The 24,831-nt window shown below is 46.8% G+C and overlaps 1 protein-coding gene across 1 annotated transcript in view; it reads right to left on the bottom strand.

The window, feature by feature from the left end:
- The window catches only part of CSMD2 (CUB and Sushi multiple domains 2), a 600,568-nt gene that overhangs the window by 110,759 nt on the left and 464,978 nt on the right, over positions 1-24,831 (bottom strand). The window contains 10 exon segments of the mRNA XM_058718151.1: positions 26-95; positions 614-732; positions 5,256-5,360; positions 6,680-6,776; positions 7,722-7,846; positions 8,195-8,398; positions 9,568-9,663; positions 16,653-16,766; positions 19,470-19,586; positions 20,479-20,673. Coding sequence (XP_058574134.1) covers positions 26-95; positions 614-732; positions 5,256-5,360; positions 6,680-6,776; positions 7,722-7,846; positions 8,195-8,398; positions 9,568-9,663; positions 16,653-16,766; positions 19,470-19,586; positions 20,479-20,673 — 1,242 coding nt within the window.

Below are 24,831 nucleotides of genomic sequence, written 5' to 3'. Positions count from 1 at the left end.
AAGGAAAAGGTCGGGGCTCTCTTACCAATACAGAGTGGCGGAGGGTAGTTCCAGCGGCGCACGGTTCCAGGCATGCAGGAGATGTGGGCGTGGCCCTGGAGGAATCAGGAACAGGGATGGGCTGATTGCCCCCGTGGGCACAATTGTATGTACAACCCAGAAGAGGGGGTTTGTTCAGGGGCCTTGCGTTGAGGAACAAGATACACAAAGATACACAAACCCTCTGTGGGGTGGGATGAGGCAGAGGGTGAGAGACTTTGGGGAAGGATGCTTATTAACAGCCATTACTAAAGAATTCTCATTACTAAAGGTTCCTTGTGAGACTCCTTTAATTACTAGATTCCCTCATGGCCTTCAAAGGAAGATTAAATTTTCCTGAAGTCTAATCAAACCAAAACTTTGCAGGAACACATTCTGAGGCTGGCTTGTGCTAAATCGCCAAAGTCAGCAAAGCTCATCTTTTGCATGAACAGCTCCGGGAAAGGACAATGGTCCCTGGGGACCTCAGGGTCTTTCCCCTGTTCTTTGGTGACTGCAGCTAGGCTGGCATGAGGCTGGTCCAACACATCTCGGGGGATACCTGTTTCCTGACCTGGGTGTTGAGGGAAGGTACCTGGAGGGCATATCCCGGCTCACACTGGAAAGAGACCACATCGTTCACCAAGTAGCGCTCGCCGGTCTTCACCCCATTACTGGGCACAGTGGGTTCTGGACAGCTGCTCAGGCCCACAGCTAGACGAGACAGAGGCAAACAGAAAGGAGAATGGGCAAGCCTGGCAGGTCAGTGCACTGGTAGGCAGAGGGTGATGCTGGCAGCAGGGAGGAGAAAGGGCTCTAATTTGTGCTTTCTCTGCTCTTAGCCTCTAGGCCAGTGCTAACCCTCAGAGCGCACAGAGAAAGTCAGAATATTTATATGGCTCAGAGGCTGGACAGAGGCTCCTTGGGGCAGGCAGGCATCCCGTGGGCCATGTGGCTGCCCCCTGGGATCAGCAGAAGTACTCTGGAGCAGGAGAGCTCAGGAGATGCCCACCTGGCTCCAAGCCCCCAGACCTCTTCACCACGCTCCTCCCTCACTTCTCCCAGACCCCCAACTTCCCTCCATTTTCCTTGCTCTATGAAGACAATTCCTGTGGGCTATGAAACTGGGAGAGGGGAAAGAAAGGCAAGGAGGGAGGAGAGCAGTTATGAGAGAGAGAGATCTGTCAGTGTCGCTTCGGGGGCTCAGACAGTCCTGCTCTCTGGGACAGACTTCCTGGAAAAAAGTTCGCCAGCAGATGAGACCCTCGGCTGCCTTGTTTCTGCTGTTGTATTTTTAAGATGGGGCCAGCTCCTTTCTGGGAGGAGTACTGGGGGTCTCCTCCTGCTTGGCCCTCACAGTCAGCTCTGGCCCTGTCTCACTGCCAGATCCCTCACAACCTCCCTCTCCTTCCGTGCCCTAGGCCATCCTGCACTCACAGGCAACTGGCGTTTCTTAGGCTCTCTCCTTGAATCATGGGCTTCCTTATTCAGCAATTCAAAATGGGTCCCCATTGAGTGTTATATGAAATCTCACCCTCTCATGGGACATTCTAGGACTGTCATGATTTTGGCTCCATCCCTTTCCAAGATCACCTCTAAGGGCTCTCAAACTCTCCTTCACTCTCCTTTCTCGAGTTTTCAACTTCATCTGCACTCATTCGGTCCTGATAATGTACCCAGCACTGTACACAGCGCTTTGCTAGGACACCCATCCTAATCTTCCTCGTCGTGGTCCTCCTCCCCGCTGCCCACCCACCATCGTCACTGGGGCAGCACTTGCTGAGACTTCCCACAAGCAGAACTGGGGCCAGTGTGTCACACACATCATCTCATCCCTTGAAGGAGTCTTTACATCCCTTTTCACGGGTGACGATACAGGCCAAGAGGCCCAGAGATGTGCCCTTAGCAAGCCATAGAGCTGGGATTCAAACCAAGCCCAGTGTGACTCCAGGTCTGTGCAAGTGGAGGCCGAACTCACAGGCGACATGAGCTCATGAGAGACCCAACCCTGCTCCCCTCCTGTCCCCTCCTGAAATCATCCTCGTCCTGCTTTGAATTCTCTCCGGTGGAAACCCACAGCAAATGGGAGTAGAGCATCTCCTGACTGGTGGGCTTCATGCCTCTCCTGTGCCCTGCAGGGGCCCCCCTGCGGGTGCGGGCACTTAAGATGCAATAAATAAATACACAAATAAATAAGAGGTACTACGTAAATCCCCGTGCGTTGCTGCATGAGACTTGCAGTGTGGTTTTCCAGGGATGAGGGCTAACAGACTTCACGGTTGGGTCTGATTCCAGGCACTTGCATGGCCCAGAGAGTTTGGGAGGGGGCAGCCTCAGCCCTCCTGTTAGATACCTTCTGATAGATAGCCCTCCTAGTAGATCCCAGATCCCTTGGGAGATACAAGCTCCATGGGGAAGCCATGTGTATGCAGAGCCTGCACGGAGCCATGCACTTGTGGAAAAGGAATGGGAAGGACTGGCCTCCCTAGACCACCAAGCACTAGACTCATCTTCTTGGGTGGCAGCTGATGAATCCTCATCCTCTTTCTACTTTGAGAGCTGAGAGTCGATGTGTGCACGAGATAACTACACATGCTTTTTTCCCTCTGAGGAAAATTTACATATAACAAAATGTACAGATCTTACGTGTACATTTGCTGAGTTTTGACAAATGCATGCACCTGTATAACCCAAACCCCTATCAAAGCCACACAACACTGCTCACTCTTCTAGAAAGTTCCTTTGCGCCTTCCCGAGGCAATTCCTGTCCTACATATGCTTTTAAGAAGTAAATGTGATTCTTGGAAATGAAGGCTATTTGGGCCTATGTCCACAAATCTCAGCAGCTGGGCTAAATACCCCAAAGACAGTATTAAAACAGTCATTAAGCTGAATTTGAAGTACTTCATCTTGTCTCTCTCTCCCCACTCCTCCCTGAACTTCAAGTATGATGCAACTCAGCATTTACTGGGGTGACTACCACTTAGTAACATGAGACTTACTTACCAGTAGAGAAGTAGGGGCAAAGAGAGAGAGAGAGGGGGGGAGGCAAGAGCAAAAGAATATGGTAAGAGAAAAAAGTGAAATCCAAGAGAGAAAGAAAGAGGGAGACAGAGAAAAGTCCATTCTAATTTCTCTTACACTGCACAGTTTGACTTCATTTAAGCCATGCTTACAACAAAGGAAGAATTATTTTATCATATGCAATCTATTGCTTTGGAAAGCATATTGTTCTATTTCCATTTCAACTAAATCAACATTAAGTGAGTCATAGCAGTAGATATGACTTTTCAGTACCCTTCAAAACCATTTGCCTCCACAATAGCAGTTAATTCTTCCCTTCTGCATCCTCTTTGTAGATTATCAAAAATTAACAGAATAGTAGGTTAACAAAACAAAAACGGTTTTGGCTCTTAGGAATTTCAGTCACCAAATACTAATGGGGACCTCAATTTTCCCTCAGCCCTTCCCACCATCAGAGGACAATGCATGATAAACATCAGCTACTAAGAAAACTACCAGTTCCCTTGAACAACAACAACAACAACCACAAATTGAGAAGAGGTGAATTTTTTTTTCTGGTAATGAGGCAGCAGAATGACAAGAGAAAGTATATCTTTGGAAGAGGAAAGAAAAGAAAAGATTTTAGGGAACATTTAAGGACTCAAATTAAAATACTAAATAAAGAAACAAAATTGGACAGAACAGAGAAAAAAGGATAAAAGAAAAAATGTGAACTATTCAAGAAACTCAGAATACTTTAGTTCACAAGGAGAGTAAGCCTTTGAGGTCTGCAGGGAGGAAGGTCTCAGAGGTCTGTGTCCTATCCTCTGCTCCTTAGGGTCCTTGCTTCAAGCTGCCCGAGGTCTTTCCTATCAGGTGCACATTTCAGTTCTTTCAGGCCATGAGCATCCTGGGATCCAACTAATCCTCTCCCAACCATCTGGATAAAGCTCATTCATTCTGGAGATCAGCTGGACATTTGCATAACCTCCAGTGCTGACCCTACCAGGCCTCCGGCACCAACTGAGGCTTCCATCTGCATGGGCCCATGCTGTCAAAGATGGCCAAGCCAACTCTACCTTTCCACATTTCTTACTTTTCATTCCACACCTAACTCACGCATCCCCTTCTGTAAGGTCTCACCTGGCCAGGTTTAGCTCCCCTCTTCTGCACTTTCTTAGCATATTAGGTTGCACTAAAATTATTGCTCCCTTGTCCATCTATCCTCCTAGACTCTGTGTTTGAGGGCAAAAGCCATGTCTTACCTCTTATCTGTGAGCATCTAGCACAGGGCTTGCCACATTGTAGACACTCAATGTTTCTTTATGACATTGACCTCTCCACTTGTCTCAGGTAGAAGTGACTGCTCTCTCCTTCGAACCACTGATCTCCCATTTGGGGACATTTGGGGACATAGAGGAGAGCACCTGTAATACTTTAATGCGCTTCTGTGTCCATACGTCTGCCTCTCTTTAATGGGCTCTGAGAGGACTTAACCATCTTGATCTTTCTCAAACCTAGAAAAACCCAGCAGAGCACCTGGCATACTGTAATCACTCCATAACTATTTGCTGGATGAATGTAAAACAAGTACTTTTGTCTATCTATTCTCTCCTATACCCAGTGGGGAAGGGGAACGGCAGGCTGTCCCAGGATGACAACAGTCTCCCAGCAACCTCTGTCTTTGTTGTCCCAAAAGGCGCATCCACAAGCCTTTCTCTTTTACGAGTTTTTCGTTGTGACCACTTCGGGACACTGGAAACCAGGATGTAAGGTTCTGAGCTGAGGGGGAGAAATCTGGTGCAAGAGGAGTGAAGTTTCTAATGAGGACGGGAACTTCAAAGGCAGTTGAATCACAGAACCAGGGGTTGGAGAGGACAGAGTTTAGGACCAGGGGAGAGCACCCGCTATTTTACTACATCCCAAAGTATATACTGGACCGAGGCCAGTGACTGTGCTCCCTTCCCAGTCCTGGTGTGGACAAAGGGGAAGCCCGTAGGTGTCTGAGTAGCAGACACTGGGGTGAGAATCCTGGCTCCATCACTTACTGGCTGCGCAGTCTTGAGGATTTTCAGACCTTCCCTGAGCTTCAGCACCTTCCTCTAAGTCTGCGGTCAGGCTTACGTGGGGTGGAGAATACACAGCCCCAGTGTGACCCCTGCTCACTGTGGGTCCTTGATACCTGTCAATCCCCACCCTAAGCCCTGTACGCAGCTGAAACTTTGGATCCTCACTTTTGTACTCCAAATGGAAGCCGGCTGCTGACACGCTGATATCTGAGTAGAAATGAAGGTAGAGCTGGTTGGAGGTGCTGTTCAGAAGGGCAGGCACGGTTGTTCCTAGGGCAAGGAAACAGGGACCATTCACCATTAGCCACCCCCGGCCCCCAAGCTCCTTCCCATACCTCTTGCTTTTGCTACCTGCTGACACTCTGCTCCAAGACCCTCACATCTCCCCAACTATCAAACTTGCTACATGACAAATTTGCTACATTAGCACCCTCTGAGAATGCTGGCTCTCCAGTGGCCGAGGGAGAGGAGGCCTCAAACAACTTTCTGCAGAATGAGCAGTGGCAGAGCCATGTGCCAACGGTAGAGGGAGTTGCACAGGCAGCCAAAGAGCTTGGTCCCTTTCCAGCCATCTTCAAATAACTCTGACACGTAGAATTCTCTAGGCAATCCAGGCAGTGTAGACAGTGTATACGGTGCACATGACTCCTTTTTCTATCTTGGCAACATGCAATTCTGAAGCCTGAAAGACCCAGATAATTGTCCTGGGCATTGGGCAAAAGCACACACCACACTCAGTGAGAAGTCTGCTGTTGGTAACGGTGTAGCCACTTTGGAAAAACAGTTTGTCAGTCCCCCCCCCCCCCCAATTTAAATATAGAGTTATCATGACCCAGGAATTCCACTATTAGGTATATATACCCAAGAGAATTGAAATCATGTCCCACAGAAATATCTACATGAATGTTTATAGCAGCATTATTCATAATTAGCCAACAAGTGGAAACAACCAAATGTCCATCAACTGATGGATGCATAAGTGAAATCTGGTCTAGCCACATGGTGAAGTGTTGACGCATGTTACAACATGGGGGGAGCCTTGAAAAATTATGCTGAGTGAAAGAAGCCAGACCCAGAAGGCTACATATTGTAGGATTCCATTTATATGAAATTTCCAGAACAAGCAAATCTATAAAGATGGGAAGTAGGTTGCCAAGTCGTGGTTGCCAAGGGATGGGGGAGGGGGAGCGATGGGGAGTGCATGCAAATGAGTACCTGGTTTCTTTCTGGGGTGATGAAAATGTTCTGGGATTAGATAGCAGTGATAGTTTTAGAATCTTGTGAATATACTAAAAACTACTGAATTGGACACTATCTTTTCACTGTGGCACTTTTATCATTTTATTATTGAGCTATAATTGACACATAACATTATATTAGTTTCAGGGGTGTGACATAATTCAGTATTTGTATATTTTGTAATACAATCACCAAAATGCATCCAGTTAACATCTGCAAATTGTACACTTTGAAATGGTGAATTTTATGGCATGTCAACTAGATCTCAGTGGTGATGATGATGATGATGATGATGATGATGAAGTCCACCACTGCCCCCTGAGTTGAGGTCCCTGGAAGTCCCACCTCACCTGAGAAACTCCCCAGCATGGTTACAGTGTTGTCTGCACCGTCAAATACCTCCAGGGAGTCCCAGTTCTGCTCTGTGACAAAGCTGATGACTTGAATCTGGGAAGGCAGAGGGATTGAATTGTCGGTTAGGCAGCCTATGTCTGTCTGTCTCTCTCTGCTTCCCTTCTTCTCCATTCATGTAGTTAATTCCATTATTGGAACTGTCAGTCTGCACCTGACATTGTGCTAGGTCTTGCTGCTAAGAGTAAGATGCAGTCCCTAACCTCGGGAACCTCATTGTCCAGAGGGGGAAAAGAATGTAAAATGAAGGACTGCAAGACAGTGGGGGTGCTTTGTCAGGCAGAGAGTAGGGAAAGGAAATTTCAGGAAGTGGGAATACTTGACTTTGAATGGCCTCCTCCTCATTTCTGAAACATTGCTTGGGTTTTCCCACTTTCCTGTCTGGATTGCAGCAGATATCCTGCAGCCATAAGCCAGTAGCCCACTCCTGGCCAGACCTGCCCACCTTGAATCTCTACCTGCTGCCTCTCTGTTGCCCTTGCAGCCTCCAGACCCTCCTCCATGTTGCCATCCCAGTGCCTTCTTCACTTGGCTCTCGCCACTGGGTACCCGTTGTGGCCCCCATTCTGCTCCTACAGTTCAGACTGCGGGTGTGACGCCTAGGTGTGTGTCTGGGGCTCCTCCATGCTTCATCTGTTTGCTCCTTTCTCCTTCCTGCAATGTCCCCTTTTCTCTCCCCCATAATCTTGAGAAAAGAAGACTTCAAGCCATCTGAAAAACATCTATGAATCTTGCCCAATCTCTATATCCCAGTCCAGGCCCATTTCCTCTTCTGGGCTTCCCTGATGGCATGAGCCTGTGCCACTCCTCTTTCCTGAATTACCCAGCTCTCTCTTCACACCCCCTGAAGCTTCTGGGCCTTGAGCTGTTGGGTTTTTCTGCTTGTGGGCCTCACCTTCGCATCTGGCCTGAGGGGCAGGGACGGGGTTGAAATGTCTCCTCCCAGCCACCTGCCTGACTGAGGCGTCTCCTAGCCCCTACCTGGATGCCAGCGCCTTCAGGGACCACGATCTTCCACACACAGTTGAGGCTGTTGAGGTAGGGCTCTGGGAAACCGGGGGACAGGATGGTGCCCCTGCGCTCTGTGAGGTTGCCTCCACATGGCACTGGGAAGGAGGCAGTTCTGGTCAGAGGTTTCTCCTGCTTGTCTTTGTGGGTACCCCATGGGAGCCTCCCCAAACACTCCTTCAGGGCCTCCCTTGCTGGCTATTGGCTTCTCCCGCAGGCCCCCATCCCTGCTTCTTCTGTGGCTCCTGTCCCTACAACCCTCCTTCACATGCATCCCTCCCCCAGCAACCCCAGCTCCTCCTCCTTGCTGTCTACACACCCAACCCACAGGACTAGTGACTTGGCCTGAATGGGACACCCTATTTAAGTTATTCTGGTGGGCAGGGGCTGCTGTTGGGTGTCACCGGCCACCCCCTCCCAGGAGTCCTGGTTGTCCAGGCACTCACCCACACAGGTAGGCGCTGATACATTCCACTGGGCCAAGGCCCCAGGAACGGGGAGGCACTCGATTTCTGGGGACCCCTGCAGGGCATAGCCGGAGTTGCAATCGAAGCGGACGATGGCCCCCACCGAGAAGTCACTGCCCAGCCTCTTGCCATAGCGGGGTTCCGGCACAGAGCTGCACTGCGTGGCGCTTGTTCGGGGTACCGCTGCGGGGGACAAGGGCACTGAGGGGCAGGCCTCACCCCTCTGGAAACTGGCTCAGGGATGGACACACAATGGGACTGGAGCTGAGACAGTCTGGATGGGACCCCGAGAGGCTCTGAGCACTTTCTCTCAGGGCAGGGGTAGGGACTTTCCAGGACAAGGACGATTTTACTAAAACATAGTTGGACACACAAGGTGGCAGCACAGCTTCTGGAAACCATGGATGGCAGAGTTTAGGCCTAGTTGTGTTCTGTGGCTTCCCAATGGTGCCCTCCCATCCCCATGAAGTCCCACATCCCCTTACGGGAAGAATGGCCTTTATTCCTCCATTCAACCTACCTTGGCCTCTGCCCAGGGCTCTACTCTCATGACCTGAATCTGAATCTCCCCTTACCCTGCCCACATGGTGGACAGGACCCTTTAACCCAGGCCCCAGTTATGCCATCCTTCTGTGGCAGGGGAATACAGCTCTTCCTGGGCAGTGGAATGAATGAGCCCTTGAAAAGTGGGCTTCCTTCTGGACAAGGAGAGGTAGGGGCCTAGAGGTGAAAGTCAGGATGCTCCACGACTCTGCCTTTCAAAGCCAGTAAGGAAGGAAGGGGACAGACATCCTTCACCTGCTTGGTGTCAACTACTTTGTGAACTCTCTTAACTCCATCAGTGAGGTAATATGCTTACCCTCATTTTAGAGGTGAGCAAACTGGGGCTCTGAGGGGTGGAGTAGCTGGTGCCCAGTTAGAAACTGGCAGAGCTGGGATTCAAAGCCATGTCCATGTTAATCCCAAGTCTGTGTTTTTCCCACATCTTTACTGTGTCTTGTAGAGAAGACCAAACTCCATGGGAGAGAGTCTAGGTACAAGGCCTGGGCTGGTCATCCCAATGCCATTGGGACCTTGCCAGGCAGTGGGGGAGGGGAAGGGCAGGAGTTGGCATCCCATGTCTGATTTTCCCCCTCATTCGAAATGGAGTTTTGTCCAAGAATTGTCTATTGGGTAAATGAGTGTCTAAATTCAACTGAATTTCAAGGAACTGCCCTACAAATCAGTAACTGCCTCCACACACCCTAAGACTGAGGCCTAGACTTAGGGGTCAAAAGTCCCAGTTCCTTTGGTCAGGGAGTCACTAGAGAACTGAGATGTCTTCACACCTTTCACACCCACGCGCTGCATACCTTGATAGACAAAGTGGAAGCCTCTGGCTGGTGCTGGGCCTTTGGCACTGAACTTAATGAGAACTTGATTGGAGGTGGCCAAGGGCAGCGATTCTCCTGCCAAGATAAGGGGCGAGGAGGAGAGGGAGACAGTGAGTCCAGCAGGCGGGCCCAGGAGAGAAAATCCTGGCCAGGAAGGAGGGGCTGCCCATACCACCCCTCCCCCCACCCCCCACAGCAATTCCTTCCATATCCCAGCTCTCCCGGAAATAAAACCTCACATTTTTACTACACGTTACACTCTAAAGCTTGCAGAAGGTTTTAGCATCCATGGTTTTACCTTGACCTATGGTCTTTGGAGGCTGACATGACAAGAGTTCGGTGCCCTCATTTAATAGGTCAAGAAAGAGAGGATCAGAAAGATTAAATGACCTTCCTGGAAAGGAGAAAGCTTTCAGACATACACTGGCCCACAAGGATGAGGAGAATGGCCATTACCAAACTGACTGGTGGTTTACTTGGAAAACTGATATTAAAAAGAAAAATGGCATCAGCTTCTGGGAAGGAGGGTGATGTGAGTATCTGAGAGTAACTGGCCATTCCCAGATCCTGTAAAATGACAGATAACCACAGCAATTGTATAATTTATTGCTCACACTAGGACACTTTTGAGAGTCAATGGGCATGTTATTAATAATTACGTCGGGACAACCAAAGCAAGACGAATTGTCACCCAACTGATAACACAGCTTAAGGAAGACCTGCATGGGCACAGGACGCCTTTATATCAGAAGATAAAGTTCTATCTTCTCCTTGACGTGGTATAGATGGACAAGAGTGAAGACAACACCAGCTGGACCTACAGCTGTGAAGTGCAGTCCTGCTTGTGGTCAATTTCTTGAGGCAGCTGAGGGACTGGACTATGGCTTAGCAGGTAGTGGCATGGCCACTCTGCATCGCTGAGTGTGCCCCTCCACAGCCTTAGGGAACCCTGAGATGCCTGCTGACCCCACCGTCAGAAGGGAAGCTGGGGGTGCAGACAGCCAGGCTAAGTCTCCATTGCAATGAGGGCTGGAGTTGGAACCAGCCATGGAACCACTGGGAGGCACATCTGAGGCCAACCAATGCTTCCAGAAAGCCCATGTGACACTACTGGCCACGGAGAGTGGAGAGTTTTGCACAACATACTATTTACACATGACCCAGATGGCTGATCCTGGCTGGGAGTCATTGACCCAATAATTTCTGGCTGCCAAAGCAAAAAGAAACTCATGAAGAAAAAGCTTGTCTTTATTATCACCACTGTCTGGAGCTCTTTAACAGATGTGAGCAGAACAAAACTCTAGGTTTCCATCCTCCCATTGTCTGGCATGATATGTGGATTAGGACCCCTATAATCTCTCACAAACCCATTTCAACTTCCAAGCCTGGATGAACACAGACCTCCCTCTCCATGGACAAGCACATATTAAAATCCCTGGACAAAAGACAAGCTCTCAAAGTTTTAAGGGTGAAAACCACTCAGAAATCAAACCAAACATTTTAATGTGAACTATCAGAAAGAGCAGGCAAATATCTCGAGAAGACTTTCAGTTGTGGTTGCCACAAGACTAAATCTAGCATTGCATCTGTGAAGTCAGAGAGGGCAGCCATGCCAAAGGAAAGTTCTGAGATCAATAAAGCCTTCAAAAATGAGAATCACCAGTATGTGGCAGCTGGATTCTGTAGAAATTGAACAGGGAAGTAGAGATTAAGTTGGGGGAAATTCTTCCAGAATCCACAGGAAAAAGACAAAGAGATGAAAATAATGAGAGAAACCACAAGCAACACGGAAGATAGATCAGAGAAACTCCAGTATGCATACATCAAGGATTCAAGACAGAGAGAGAGAGAGAGAGAGAGAGAGAGAGAGAGAAGATAGGAGAAACTGAAGGAGGAGAAATAGTTTAAGAAAGAAGATAACTTTCCTAAGCTTAAGAAAGATCTGAGGTTCAGACTACAATTATTCTCAAAGTGCCAGATGTAATTAATGAAAAAAGATTTCCATTGCAACCTATCCTAGTGGGCTTTCAGATTTTAAAAATAAAATTAAAAAAAATATGAATGCCATCCAGAGAGAAAAGAATGGGTTACCTATCAGGGTAAAGAATCAGGTTGGACTCCACTTGTCTGTAATATGAACTGTTGGAATGAAGTGGGACGGTGACAGGAGTTTTGAAAGAAATTTGTGACCTGTAATTTGACTTACAATCAAGTTGTCATTCACATGATGTGTCAAAGGAAAGACACAGTCATACAGGCAAGGTGGCGGAAAAGTAGTGCAGTGATAAGCCTACTAAAAAAATGAACAGAAGTAGGGAAATCAAAAACTCTCAGGGATAAAGACAACCAGGAAAAGACAGTTAAGCCCAAATAATTATTGTCAATGAGATAGCAAAATTAAATGTAAAAGTAGACCCTTGGGGGAAGAAGTCCGTAATTTATAAATAATTTACTGATAGCATTCCTTAGAAATTCTAAATGTACATATAAAAAAAAAGCCTTGGAAATTAGAGAGGGGTCAGACAGGAATGGAAAAGAAAGCAAAATCAAAACAAAAAAGCCCCCCAAACCCACAAAGAACAAAACCAGATGACAGATATCAGAACAAATGTAAAAGAAGTAAGTAAACATCCTCTTAAGAAAAAGACTCTCCAAGGAAATGAAGAAAGATATAGCAGGCAAACACAGGTGCTAAAATGGTTGGAAACACAAGAAGATAACAAAATATCACAGTTGCAGCGGGATGTTTAAATGAGCAAAATCCACGACATTTGATATATCAAATAGAGAAACAAAATGAAGACTGCTGAGTAGTGGTCCTCAAGCTTTTTGCCCCTTCAACACACCTCAGGACAGGGACACATTACTTCCATCAGCGTTAGTGGCTCATCAGTGTTTCTCCAAATGAGGAATAAGATGATCTGAGGATATTGATATTGACACCTATAGGTCTTATATCTGCATCCACCCATCTGTCCATCCTTATTTCTTTCTAGCCATTGGTCCTTTACATCTATATGTGTTCTTGTATCTATATCTACATTTACATATACAGGTCCTAAATGTATACCTCTCTCTCTCTCTCTGCCTGTACCCATGCTTCTATATTTATAGCTAAATTTATACCTCTATTTATCTATATTGAAAATCATGAGGTCTTGAAAAAGCATCCTACCCCAAGGAATCCTGACTTACACTCCTGGCTGAGTGGGCATACATGGGGTGCTGATATCAAAACTCATTTCATTGAGAATCACTGATAGAATGGATGTGAATAATAAAATTGAGCAAGATTGACCTAATGGCTATTACTAAACTAATTTCACTCTAACAAATAGCTCTAGGAGGCACAGGTTTTCCTCTCTGCATTTTACAGCCGAGGCAACTGCAGCTCTGAGCAGTCAAGCACCACCGGGCCTACAGGCACCTCGCTGGCAGGGGGCGGGGCTGAGATTAGGGGCCGGGCAGTGAGTGTTGGGCCTGAGCTGCCCGTCTCTCTGCAGCCTCTCAACTGTCCAGAGGACACACTCTCTTCTTAGATACTCAAGGAATGAAAAAACAAAAAAACAAAAAAACGTCTTTGGCTATGGAAGAGGACCTCATTTAACCCCGAAACGGAAGTGGTTCAGGCTATATTCTCTCCCGGTGTGGTAACAAAATGAGAAATTAACACAAATGTTTAAATGTAACAAGAACAAAATTCAGGTTCCTGGAGGAAAAGAGGAGGCAGCCTTAAAGGACTCTTGGGCAAGAAAGAAGAAAACATGGTGACAGATTATTTAGAAAGTAATGAGGAGGACAATAGGATGTGACAATTCTTACAGCACAGAGCCAAAACTATGCTTAGAAGTGAATGTGCTGCTGTAAACATGCTCTTCATTACACAGGGAAAAGAAGAAAGCTCTCAATTCAAGGGGTTAGCATAAGAAGCTCAATGTAATCTGAAGAAAAACAGGAGGAGAGGCATTATGAAATAAATGCAGAAGTTAATTAATTAAAAAATAACAAAGGCCACAGAAGAACTGATAAGTAAAAGCAAAAACAAAACAAAACAAAACAAAACAAAACCCCCCAAAACAAAAACGAAATGAAACAACACAAAACCTCTCATCCAGGTGGGAAAAAGAGGGGTCACTACTAATACAGTACTCAATCAGTAAAGGCAGGTGATATAACCTCTGACACCCAGGAGATTATATAGCATCATAGTATATATATAACCTGTGTTGCTGAATTTAAAATAATTATAAAATGGGTTTTTTACTAAAACATAAAATATCAGCATTGATCTTAGGGTCATATACCTGAATAAACCAATAGCCATGGAAAAAAATAAAAGAAAAAAAACACTGATAAGGAAGAAATAAAGTATTGAGGCAAATTTATTTGCAGAAGATATGGCTTCTTGCCTAAAGGGCCCAGGAGAGATCAGTCGGCAGTGTTAGCATTATTACAGAGGGTTCATTGACTTTACAAAATGACTATACCAAAAATACCAGTCATCTAATATACTATCAAAGACCAGTTAGAAAATACAGTGGAGGGGCGCCTGGGTGGCGTAGTCGGTTAAGCGTCCGACTTCAGCCAGGTCACGATCTCGCGGTCCGTGAGTTCGAGCCCCGCGTCAGGCTCTGGGCTGATGGCTCGGAGCCTGGAGCCTGTTTCCGATTCTGTGTCTCCCTCTCTCTCTCTGCCCCTCCCCCGTTCATGCTCTGTCTCTCTCTGTCCCCAAAATAAATAAAAAACGTTGAAAAAAAAAATTAAAAAAAAAAAAAAAGAAAAGAAAATACAGTGGAAGGAGGGGGGACCAGTTCACAGCAGCAACAAAAACAATGACAAAAATTGCCATCCAATATCTAGGAGTAGAGTTAATAAAAAATCAATACTGCCAAAGTGAAAATTAAAGCCCCTTTCCCAAGGTTACAAAAGATACATAAATGGAGAGACATATCATGTTCCTGGATGGGAAGAAGGGTTACTGTTATAAAGATGTGAGTTCTCCCCCAATTAACCAATAACTTAATGGAAGTCCAATGAAAGTTCTGAAGCAAACTTTTTTATCTTGACAAAATATTTCTTGAAGTTATTTGCAAGCAAAAATAAACAAGAACAGGGGCACTTGGGTGGCTCAGTTGGTTACGTGTCTGGGGCGCCTGGGTGGCTCAGGTCATGATCTCATGGTTCATGGGTTTGAGTTCCAAGTTGGGCTCCGCACTGGCAGTGCTTGAGATTCTCTCTCTCTCTCTCTCTCTCTCTCTCTCTCTCTCTCTCTCTCCCCATCTCTCTGCCCCTCCCCAGCTCTTTGTCTCTTTCTCTCTAAGTAAATACATAAACTTAAAAAAAAAATAAAAAAGATAAAGAAGAGCAGTCAATAAAAACTTCAAAAGAAAGGAACAAGTTTGGGGACTTACACTACCATATGTTTAAAATTATCCTAATATTAAACATTTTTATAACCTTACACTAAGTTTTTTGATACAGATAGAAAAATACACAGACACTTAAAGACGTGGATATAAAGTCTGGAAACATCCTTAACTTCATAAAAACTTAATAGATGTAAATCTGGCATTTTGAAAATTCTGTTAGGACAACAGATTAACTAAATTTGAAAGAATATGGTTAGATTCCCCATAACAAATAAGAAATCAAGATAAATTCCAAAGGTATTAAAGCAAAAGAATCACACTGAAAAGAAGCAAAAGAAAACACAGAAGAATATTTACTTCATCAGCAGAAAAGTAAAGGGGAAATCTATAAAAGAAAGCATTGATAGATTTGATGTCAGGAGAAATTTAAATTTTCTGACATTAAAATATACCCTGAAGAAAATTAAGTGGCAAATGACAAAATGTAGGGGAAAGCATTTTATAGTATTTAATATAGACAAGAGGTTTTTATGGCATATGATACGTACAGCTTGGAATAATATGGAGGTCTACTAAGTCAATAGAAGATAAATGGTAATAGAAAAATCAACAGCAATTCACAAGTAAGTTCACAAATAAAAAATGCATGGGCCAATAATTACATTATAAAAAGTTTACCCCAACTTGTAATAAAAAAAGGCAAATTAAGAAATGAGATACAATTCTCACTTTTCAAACTGATGATGCTTTTGTTTCCTTAATTAGCTAGTTTTTGTGAGAATAAAACATCATCTCTTATTCACTTTTGGTGAACAGAGTGGCAAGGACTTTCTAGAGGGATGTTTGGCATTTTGGCATATTTCAAAATCAGGGATTTTGATAATTCTGTTAAAATAACTGATTAACTAAGTTTGAAAGAATATAGTTAGATTCCCACAAAAAGCCTTAAGTTAAGATCGCACACATCCTTTAACTTGGCAATTCTACTTCTAGATAGTCTAAGGTAATAGAGATGTGTATAGAGATGTATGCATAATACACTGGGTTACTATTCACGAGAGTGAAAAATTAGAAACAATCTCGATGTTCAATAATAGGGAATTCATTGCATAAATTTTTTAACATAAATGTTAAGTAACTATATGATGGACTGTTTTGCAGCATTTAAAAAATCCTATTATAGAAGGAAATAATGACAGAAATGCTCACAATGGACATTTCAATAAAAATATGTACATTGTTTTATTCAATAAAATATACAAAAGGTTAAGTCTAAGTAGATACAAAGGCTGGGGGAAAATACACTCCATCTTTCAGTGGTTCTTTCTGGGTGGTTTTTAATTTAATTCTCCATACAGTTATTTTGTCTTGCCTCTAAGATTTCTACATTGAAAAAGCAGTATGTTTATAATCAGAAAAACATGTTGGGTCTAAGAATAAACCAACAGGGGAATACTACACCACTTGGGGCAGCAGTGTAGACACACCTTGGGGTGAGGGTAGTTTCCCAAGCCCCCTTCTACGTTTGGGCTACCAGGAGCTGACTGTCGTGTTGTAGAGAAAGCACCAGTGGACGACAGACATAAAGCTGTGTGGTGCCACCTGTGGCTGGGCTTACAGGGCCTCTTTCCTTTCAGCGGGCCCGAAATGCCCTCAGCCCGCCACCATCCCCGACACCAGCCAAGCCCTGGGTACCTGTGTGGGAGCCCGAGAGGGAGCTGAGGAGCCGGGAGTGCTGGCTGTGGCCATCATGCACCTCCACCACGTCGTTGAGGGCCGTATGGAAGAAGGCGAACTGTCCAAACACCACTGCGAAGGAGACATGGTGTGGAGACCTCAGCATGGAAGACTGGCCGCCATGTTGGGGCAAGGACTGGAGGTGTGGGGGCTGCAGGCCAGGAGCAGGGAAGCCTCCGCGGAAGTTGTTGGTTCCTGGGGCTGACTGCTTGCTGAGGCTTCTACTGGCTGATCAGCACACTGGCCAGACCCCAGGCACAGGGTTGTGGGGAGGTGGAAAGGGCCAGCTGGCATTCTCCCTCATGGGTCAAGATAACATTGAAGACTGAACATAACAGTCAGGCCTGGTGGAACTGGAGCTGGGCCAACCCCATTCCTTTCTCAGATAGCAGTGGCAGCAGCTACTTAAGGACATGGAAGGGTTTTTGGCAACACCTCCCATTTTCCGTGTGCTCGTAGGACCCTGTATTTTCCTTTGTTTTCTCTTCAGAAATCCTGCTGACCAGGACAGCCTTTGATACAAGATGCCCCACGGTTAAGAGGAATAAGGGTGGTGAAAAGCAGCTGCTCCTGGGGAAAGAGCGATTGTCTAAGGAATGGGCAAACATCTTGAGCTCATTTCCCTCTGGCAAAGCCAAGGAAGAGGCAAAATGGTATTTATAAAGCACCTACTGTGTGCCAGGTACCAAGTTTACCAGATGTATCATCTTCAACTGTGCCTCTTTTAGATGTTCATATTTTAAAGACAAAGAAACTGAGGCTCAGAAGTTAAGAATGTTCCCCAAAGGGTACTCAGCTCACTCCAGGAAGGGGCTGAAAAGCTGGTGGTCCATAGTCTTGATGAGCCCCTCTCGGATGAGGCCTAAGGGCCCTGCCATTTGATGGCTATTCATGCTACAAATCACAGGGGATTTCTTCAGCTGCCCCTCTCTTCCAGGCACTGCTGGAGGGGCTGGCATCACTGATCCCACAGTGCGAACAGCTCTAACTCAGCTATCTGCCTGAACTTGGTGTGGTCTGCCTGTGCTGGCTTACCAGTTTGCCAGGCATATCTGGGGCAAGAAGCAGGGTAGGAGGGAGAGGAGCAGGGGCCAGAGGGGCTGGAGGGAGAGGCAGGAGGAGGGAGAGCACATTGTGGAACCCTGAAAATGGGTACTGAGGTGGTGGCAGGGGTATCTCCGTCCTCCCTCCTGCAGAGGTGAACACGATGGGCAACATTCCTGCTTTCAGAGTGTGCATTCTAGTGGGAAGAGACAGTCAATAAAGGGGGTAAAAAGCCCACTTAAGCAAAGAGATAGGGAAGATAATTTCAGATAGTTAAAATTAAGTCCTAGAGATAATGGGAAAACATGATAGAATTAGGCAGGTCACTTTAGGTAGGAGATCAAAGGAAGATTAGAAGAGGAAGTCAGAGCTGAGACTTGAGCTTGGAGCCAGTGTTGCAGAGGCAAAAGTCTGCCCTGAATCCCGGGGGCTCAGCATCCTTGGCAAAGACAAGATACTTGGGACAGACCACTACCCTTCCTCAAACTGGCTCTCTGTGTGCCTGTTTCAGCCCAGTGAAACTGACCATCCTTGGGGTTGCTTCCTTTAAAGGCCGAGCTCTTTATCATGGGAGGAATCCAGGCACAAACTGCACACCACTAATCAAGGATTCTGTTCTGAGCGGCAGATTGGACTGGACAACATTTTAGGACTTTTCTAACTGTGAGCCCGCAGGTCCAAAGCTCCTGCCACATAAGTATGCTGGGATGGCTGGCGCCACACATACACACATGTATGTGTGCAGGGGTTGGGGTGGGAGTGCTGCGTGATGGCTGGAGCGGTAGGTTAAGGTGAGATGGGGAGTTCACAGAGGTCAGGGAGCATGTCTCGCTCACATCTGCAACAGAGTGCGTGGTCCCTGAGAGATGCTTCATAAATGCTTGGTGGCATCAGGCCTTGCCCTATGCTCCCTCCACCCTATCTTGGGCATAAGTAGCCAGCTGCTGCCCCATCCCTCTCCTAGATGGTCAGGATTTATCAGTGCCCTTTACCCCACCCAACACCAATCCTGTTTAGAAATAGTTGTTACTCCTCCTACAAAGAGGAGATCCAGGGAGAAAGTATCCAGGTGGGTCACCTGATTGCTCAGGTACAACCAGTCTGGCTGCCCCTTAGAACTTCCTAAATCCTTCAGGGATGGCAGGACTCTTAAATGTCCCCACTGCCAACCAGGCGACAAGCCTGGCTTCTTTTTGTCTGAGCCTCTTGGAATCTGGAAGTTTTTCTGCTTTCCCAGGACACTGGCCTGTCCCCCCCCCCCCCCCTTCTCTTGTTTGCCCTACCTATAGCTGCTGGGCTAGGCTCCCAGTCTCGGATGGGATGGTGGAACACTGGGGTTCCCAGCTCTGTCCCACCCATTCCTTCTTCCTGCCCTTTGGTCACCCTCCCCTGGGTTCCCAGTCAGCCTGGATCTGTAGCACCTCCAGTCAGACGTGGGCTGTGCTGGCTAGTGTCCGGCATCCCTGCCTTCCCTCCGTCCTGGCTACTTCCTCCCCAGCTGCATCCCCTTGTGCTGCTGGCCTTGCTAGTGCTCCTCCCACACATACGTCAGGAGCCCACCCGACAGTGTATCTTATTTCCACTGCATGGCATCTGCACCCAGGAGTCCTGTACCGGAGATGGTCTACCCGTTCCCACAATGGGAGTGGATACAATTGAGAGTGGAGCCGGGGGCGCGAGTGGGAAGGGCCCGGGGGCCTGGAAGAGGTCGGGAAACATAAATAGACATACCGTAGTCCTTGGGCACGGTGACAAAATAGAGGCAGATCTGTCCACTGGTGTAGTTCTGGGGATAGTTGGGGGATAAGACCACTCCGTCTGAACCCACATACTGTCCCCCACAGGGGGCTGGAAGAGAAATCAGAGGGAGAGCCAGGTGATCTTGAGGCCTCTCATCAGCTGTCATGCTCACCCCAGCCTGAGCCACTGAGGCTGCCATGAGGTGTGCAGCAGCTAGTGTGGAGGAGGGGAGTTCTGAGCACCTCCCTGGCCTGGCATGTGGCCTGAAACCTTCCTTGATGCTGTCATGGGCCCTCCTGGGCACATGTCAGACCCTGCTCCCTAACTAGTAACACTAGCACCAGTCCCCGGAGGCACAGGGGCCTAGGACTGACCTTCTGCCCCATGGCTGATGTCTGCCCCAGGCATGTCTCCACATGAGTTAGTGCCCCCAGGCTAGCCCCACTGGGAGCAGCTGTCCCATGTGGCCCAGCCACCTTCTGTTCCCATCCAAGGTGCCCAGTTCTATGAGGGGTGGCCCTGAGAGCCAGCCTCTCTCACCTGGGCAAAGGGGACTCCTTGCTTTCCAACTTGGGGTGGCCACCACGCTCTTGAAGTTCTGACACTCCATCCATGTCTCTTGTCAGGGCCCCAGAGCTAAGCCAGACCCTGCTGGAGTCAGTCCACCCCGCTGGCCTTAGTTTTACACATATGATCTCTCAGTGACTTTCCCTAAGCCCAGGTTATCTTTAACCTCCAGTCTCCCTCATACGACTTGCTGGCATGTCTGGGGGCCACTGATGATGGCCTCTATCTGAGTGGGCACACTAGGTGGTCTGAGAGAGGACATGTCGATAGGGACTGTCTACCTGGTGAATTACCAGCCTCTCTCATTCACAGTGAACTCAAAGAGCCCGCTCTTAGGACCATGTCCCATGCCTCCCTTCCCCCAGCTGACAGCCCCTTCTGCCTCTGGCACGCCCTCACTCCCTCTGACTCCTTCCCGCCCCTGTCCCACCACCTGTGCACACTGGTCGGGGGTTGTTCCACGCCGGCTTCCCATCAGGCCCCAGAACGCAGCTGAGGGTAGAGGCGCCCTCAACCTCATAGCCCCCGTGGCAGTAATAGGTGATGGAGGAGCCCAGCTTCAGGTCGGACCCCACTCGCGTGCCATTCTTGATGGAACCAGGGTCAAAACACGACTCCCGTGGGTTTTCTGGAAAAAAGAACACACACACACACACACACACACACACACACACACACACACAACTCATTAGTGGCCTAATTCCATGGTGCAACAGCCAAGAGGAGACCCTGACTCTAATTAGCCACAGGGCATATGGGGATTTGGGATTTCTGGTTCTTTTCCCTTCAGGTCTGAAAACGTCTCTAAATCTAGGGCTGGAGATCATCTTGGAGAATGAAATTTTCCCTCTCCTCCTCCACATTCTTGCCCTGATCCACAAAGGAGCGAGTTGCAGCTAAACCTTAGGGGCCCTCTGTCATTCCTTGACCCCCTCTCTCCAGGGGAGGCTGACTGCTGTCATATCTATACCTTGCAGATACTTCTGATTGCAAGGGCACCAGTCCTTATATTTAGGAAGGAAGTAGGAAACCCTACTTTATTTATTTATTTATTTATTTATTTATTTATTTATTTAAATTCCAAATAAAGAATTTTTGTCATAAGGGAAACCCTACTTTAACCTCCAGACTTATCTAGGGTTAAACAGTTTTCCAGGGTTTTGGATGGGGGTATTGGGTGCCTGCTAGTTTATTAAAACAGTAATATTTTTTTCTACCTGATTTTTGTGGCATATATGTCTCTCCAATTAGGCATCCATGATGCACCTAACAGGCATCTACTCTGTCCCTCTATGAGAGCGAACTTGGTGCTGCCTGAGCGACTGAGAGCACGACTCGGGAACCCCCATCTCTAGAAAAGGGCATGGTGCAGCCTCCCTCACCATCAGCTGGGAATCTTGAGCAGCTCTTGGGAGCCAACTGTTCACTTGCACTGGCACTGCTTTTCCTCATCCTCCTTGGTCAAAGACCGCTGGTGGTCAAGAGGCCCATCATCATGGCTGGGCAGTGTCAGGGAAATGCCACTGAGTATCAGGATTCCATTAGACTCCTGGAGGCTATGCTACAGGGAGGTCTAGGGATGGGGCTCACAAAAAGGTGCTGACAGCCCTCGCAGGTGGACTCAGAAGTTCAGAAGTTCAAATAACAGATTTAAGGAGGAAAGAACCAGAACAGAAGGGCTCAGAGTTCAGGGATGAATAGCTGAGGAATTTTGCTGAGGCTGTCCTTGTCACCTGGGCATCTTTTAGGCTGCCAATATGAAGCAGCCACTGCTCGAGGGGATGCTCAGCTGCCAGTCAGCCCATTGACTGATGGGATGGGGCTCTGAGCATCCATATCCTGCCAAGTCCAGCCACTCTTGCATTTGAGCCCTATGATGGCCCTGCTCTTTGTCTTTGCCTATGGCTAAGGGGGCAGCAGTCCTGGATATGCTACTACATTTAAACTCAAGTGGGACCCAGAAAATGGTCCCTTATCTAGCAGAGGACACCTCAGTGGTTTCCTCATGGGTCCTATAGAGTGTCACCTTCACCCCTCAATCAAACCTGTCCTTTCCCTAAGCTCATTGGCTCTGGCCAGAATAGAACTGGCCATTAGGTAACCCATCTGAGAATCACAGAGTTACAGGGAACTGTCACCATGTCATATTTCATCTGTCCTTTTTACAAATTAAAGTCGGTCAAACCTAATTTGAAGCTCAGAGAAATTCATAAGCTCAGAGAAGCTCATAAGGGGCAGAACTAGCTGGGGCCCCCCAGTATCCACTTCTCCCCTTCATCCTTAAATAATAGAAACCAGATTTTATCCAGACTACCAAGGCACCAGCTAAAATCTACATCTTCTAGCTTTCCAAGCAGCTACATCTGGCCAAAGAGATGTAAACACAGTCAAGTCAGACAGTCTCCTGTCTCACTCAGTAAAAGCCCAAATCCTTATGGGTCTAAAAGTCCTGGGTCTTCTATCCCCAATCCCCACCCCTCTATGATCTCAACTCCTATCATCCCTTTGCTAACTTTGTTCCAACCACATTGGCTGCTGTTCACAGAATGTTTCTTCAACTGCATGGCTCTCTCTCTCAGCTCCTTCAGGATTTAACACAGTGTCACCTTCTTAGAGACACCTCCTTGACTAGCTATTTAAATTTTTGATATTCTTCTCCCCAGCACTCCTGGTCACCTTTCTCTGTTTTGTTTCTCTGCACTGGCACCAATACTATCTCATGCACTAAATATTCATCCATTTTTTCCTATCTCTCTCAACTAGAGTGCAGGTTCATGAGGAAGTTATCCAGTTTTATTTACTGCTCTAGTCCAGTGCCTGGCAAGTGGATAAATGTGGGACTTCTAGAAAGCCTGCCTAAGAGCAAGTGACTCAGCTGAGAGAATGCTCATTAGTCCTTCTTTTTTTCCCTTCTTTCCTCTTCCCCGTAGTCTGAACTTAGAGATGATGACTAGAATTCCAGTCTCCATCTTGGATCCTGAGATAACCATGAGGATGGGAACCATGTCCTAGCATGGTAGAGTGGAAAGGCAAGAGGAGCCAGGGTTGGGGAAGGGGTCACCTCATCATCCCTGGATGACAATCTCTAGATTTCTTTTTTTTTTTTTTAATTTTTTTTTAACGTTTATTTATTTTTGAGACAGAGAGAGACAGAGCATGAATGGGGGAGGGTCACAGAGAGAGGGAGACACAGAATCTGAAACAGGTTCCAGGCTCTGAGCTGTCAGCACAGAGCCCGATGCGGGGCTTGGACTCACGGACCGTGAGATCATGACCTGAGCCGAAGTCGGACGCTTAACCGACCGAGCCACCCAGGCGCCCCTAGATTTCTTTTATAGGAAGGAGAATAAACTTCTACGTCACATAAGAAGCTGTGCTTTTGGGTAATAGCTGGGCATGTCTGTCCCAGAACTTTACACCGTCAGAGAGTCCTTTCTTCTCTTCTCCATATCGCAAAAACTCCTACACTTTTCTTTTTTCTTTTTTTAATGTTTATTTATTTTTGAGAGAGGGAGAGACAGAGTGTAAGTGGGGGAGGGGCAGAGAGCCAGGGAGACACAGAATCTGAAGCAGGCTCCAGGCTCTGAGCTGTCAGCATAGAGCCTGATGTGGGGCTCAAACTCACAAATGGTGAGATCAAGATCAGATGCTTGACTGAGCCACCCCGGCACCCCAAACTCCTACACTTTTCAACACCACCTTCTCTTGAGCAAGTTTCCTGTACTTTGCCTTCTCTCTGGCAGAATTCTGTTTTTATTTCCTGAATGATAGCATGTGTGGCATTATCTTGGTAGGTTGGATAAGTATATTTCTTTCCAGTGGATTCTGAATTCCTAAAGGACAGGAACCTTTACCTATTCTCTTCATAACCCTGGCAATGAGCACAGAACTTGGTATTGGAGCTGGCTCTGTTTGGCACACAATGGACGCTTAATAAATGGATGCTGAATTGACTGGCTGAACACCCCAGGGCTTGGAAAATCCACAGTCACATCAATGATCGCAACTACAGACTGTATTTTATAGTTACTCACATGTCAGAGCAAGAAGAGCTCATCATTCTGAGCATTATCACATTAATGAAAATGACAAGGGTAATGATAATGATGATAGCCCCTTACAGAGGAATATCACGTTATAATTTTCAACGTACTTTCCAATCTGTTATCTCATTTGTGCCTCACAATAGCCTCTGCAGCAGGCAGGACCAGGTGTGCTCCTGTTCAGGTTACAGATGAGAAATGTGGTGATCAGAGAGGCTAAATGAGTTTCCCAAGCCATTCAGCTGGTAAGAAGTGGAATTAAGACCAAAATCAGGTCTTTAGTCAGCCAAACCAGAGCTCGGCTGTGAATGATAAAACTGTAATGACTGAAATATCAGTGCGATAATAATAAATAAACACCAAGCCCAAAATGGGAATAGCAAAAGAACCTGCTTCTTTTTGTCCTAATAGATGAGGAACATTTCTAAACACTGTAATAGCAAGACACTGAAAATAGCAATATGCACACACAACCAGTAAGGAACTGGTTAAAAAGACTGGATTACAGCCATCCACTGAAATACAAGCAGGCTTTAAAAAGAATTGCAAAAGTCTTTGAATACTGATATGGAAAAATGATCAGGATCTATCATTGGACAAAAACCAAAAACAAAGTAAAAACAAACCCATATGACAGATTAGTACATATGGTGTGATCTCTATTCATATAGAACAGGGATCAGCAAACTATAGCCCACAGTCTCACTGCTTGTTTTTGTATAAAGTTTTTAATAAAGTTTTAC

This window comes from Neofelis nebulosa, chromosome 2 (assembly GCF_028018385.1).
Source record: "Neofelis nebulosa isolate mNeoNeb1 chromosome 2, mNeoNeb1.pri, whole genome shotgun sequence".
NCBI classification, from domain to species: domain Eukaryota; kingdom Metazoa; phylum Chordata; class Mammalia; order Carnivora; family Felidae; genus Neofelis; species Neofelis nebulosa.
This window is presented reverse-complemented; position numbering and strand designations above follow the sequence as displayed.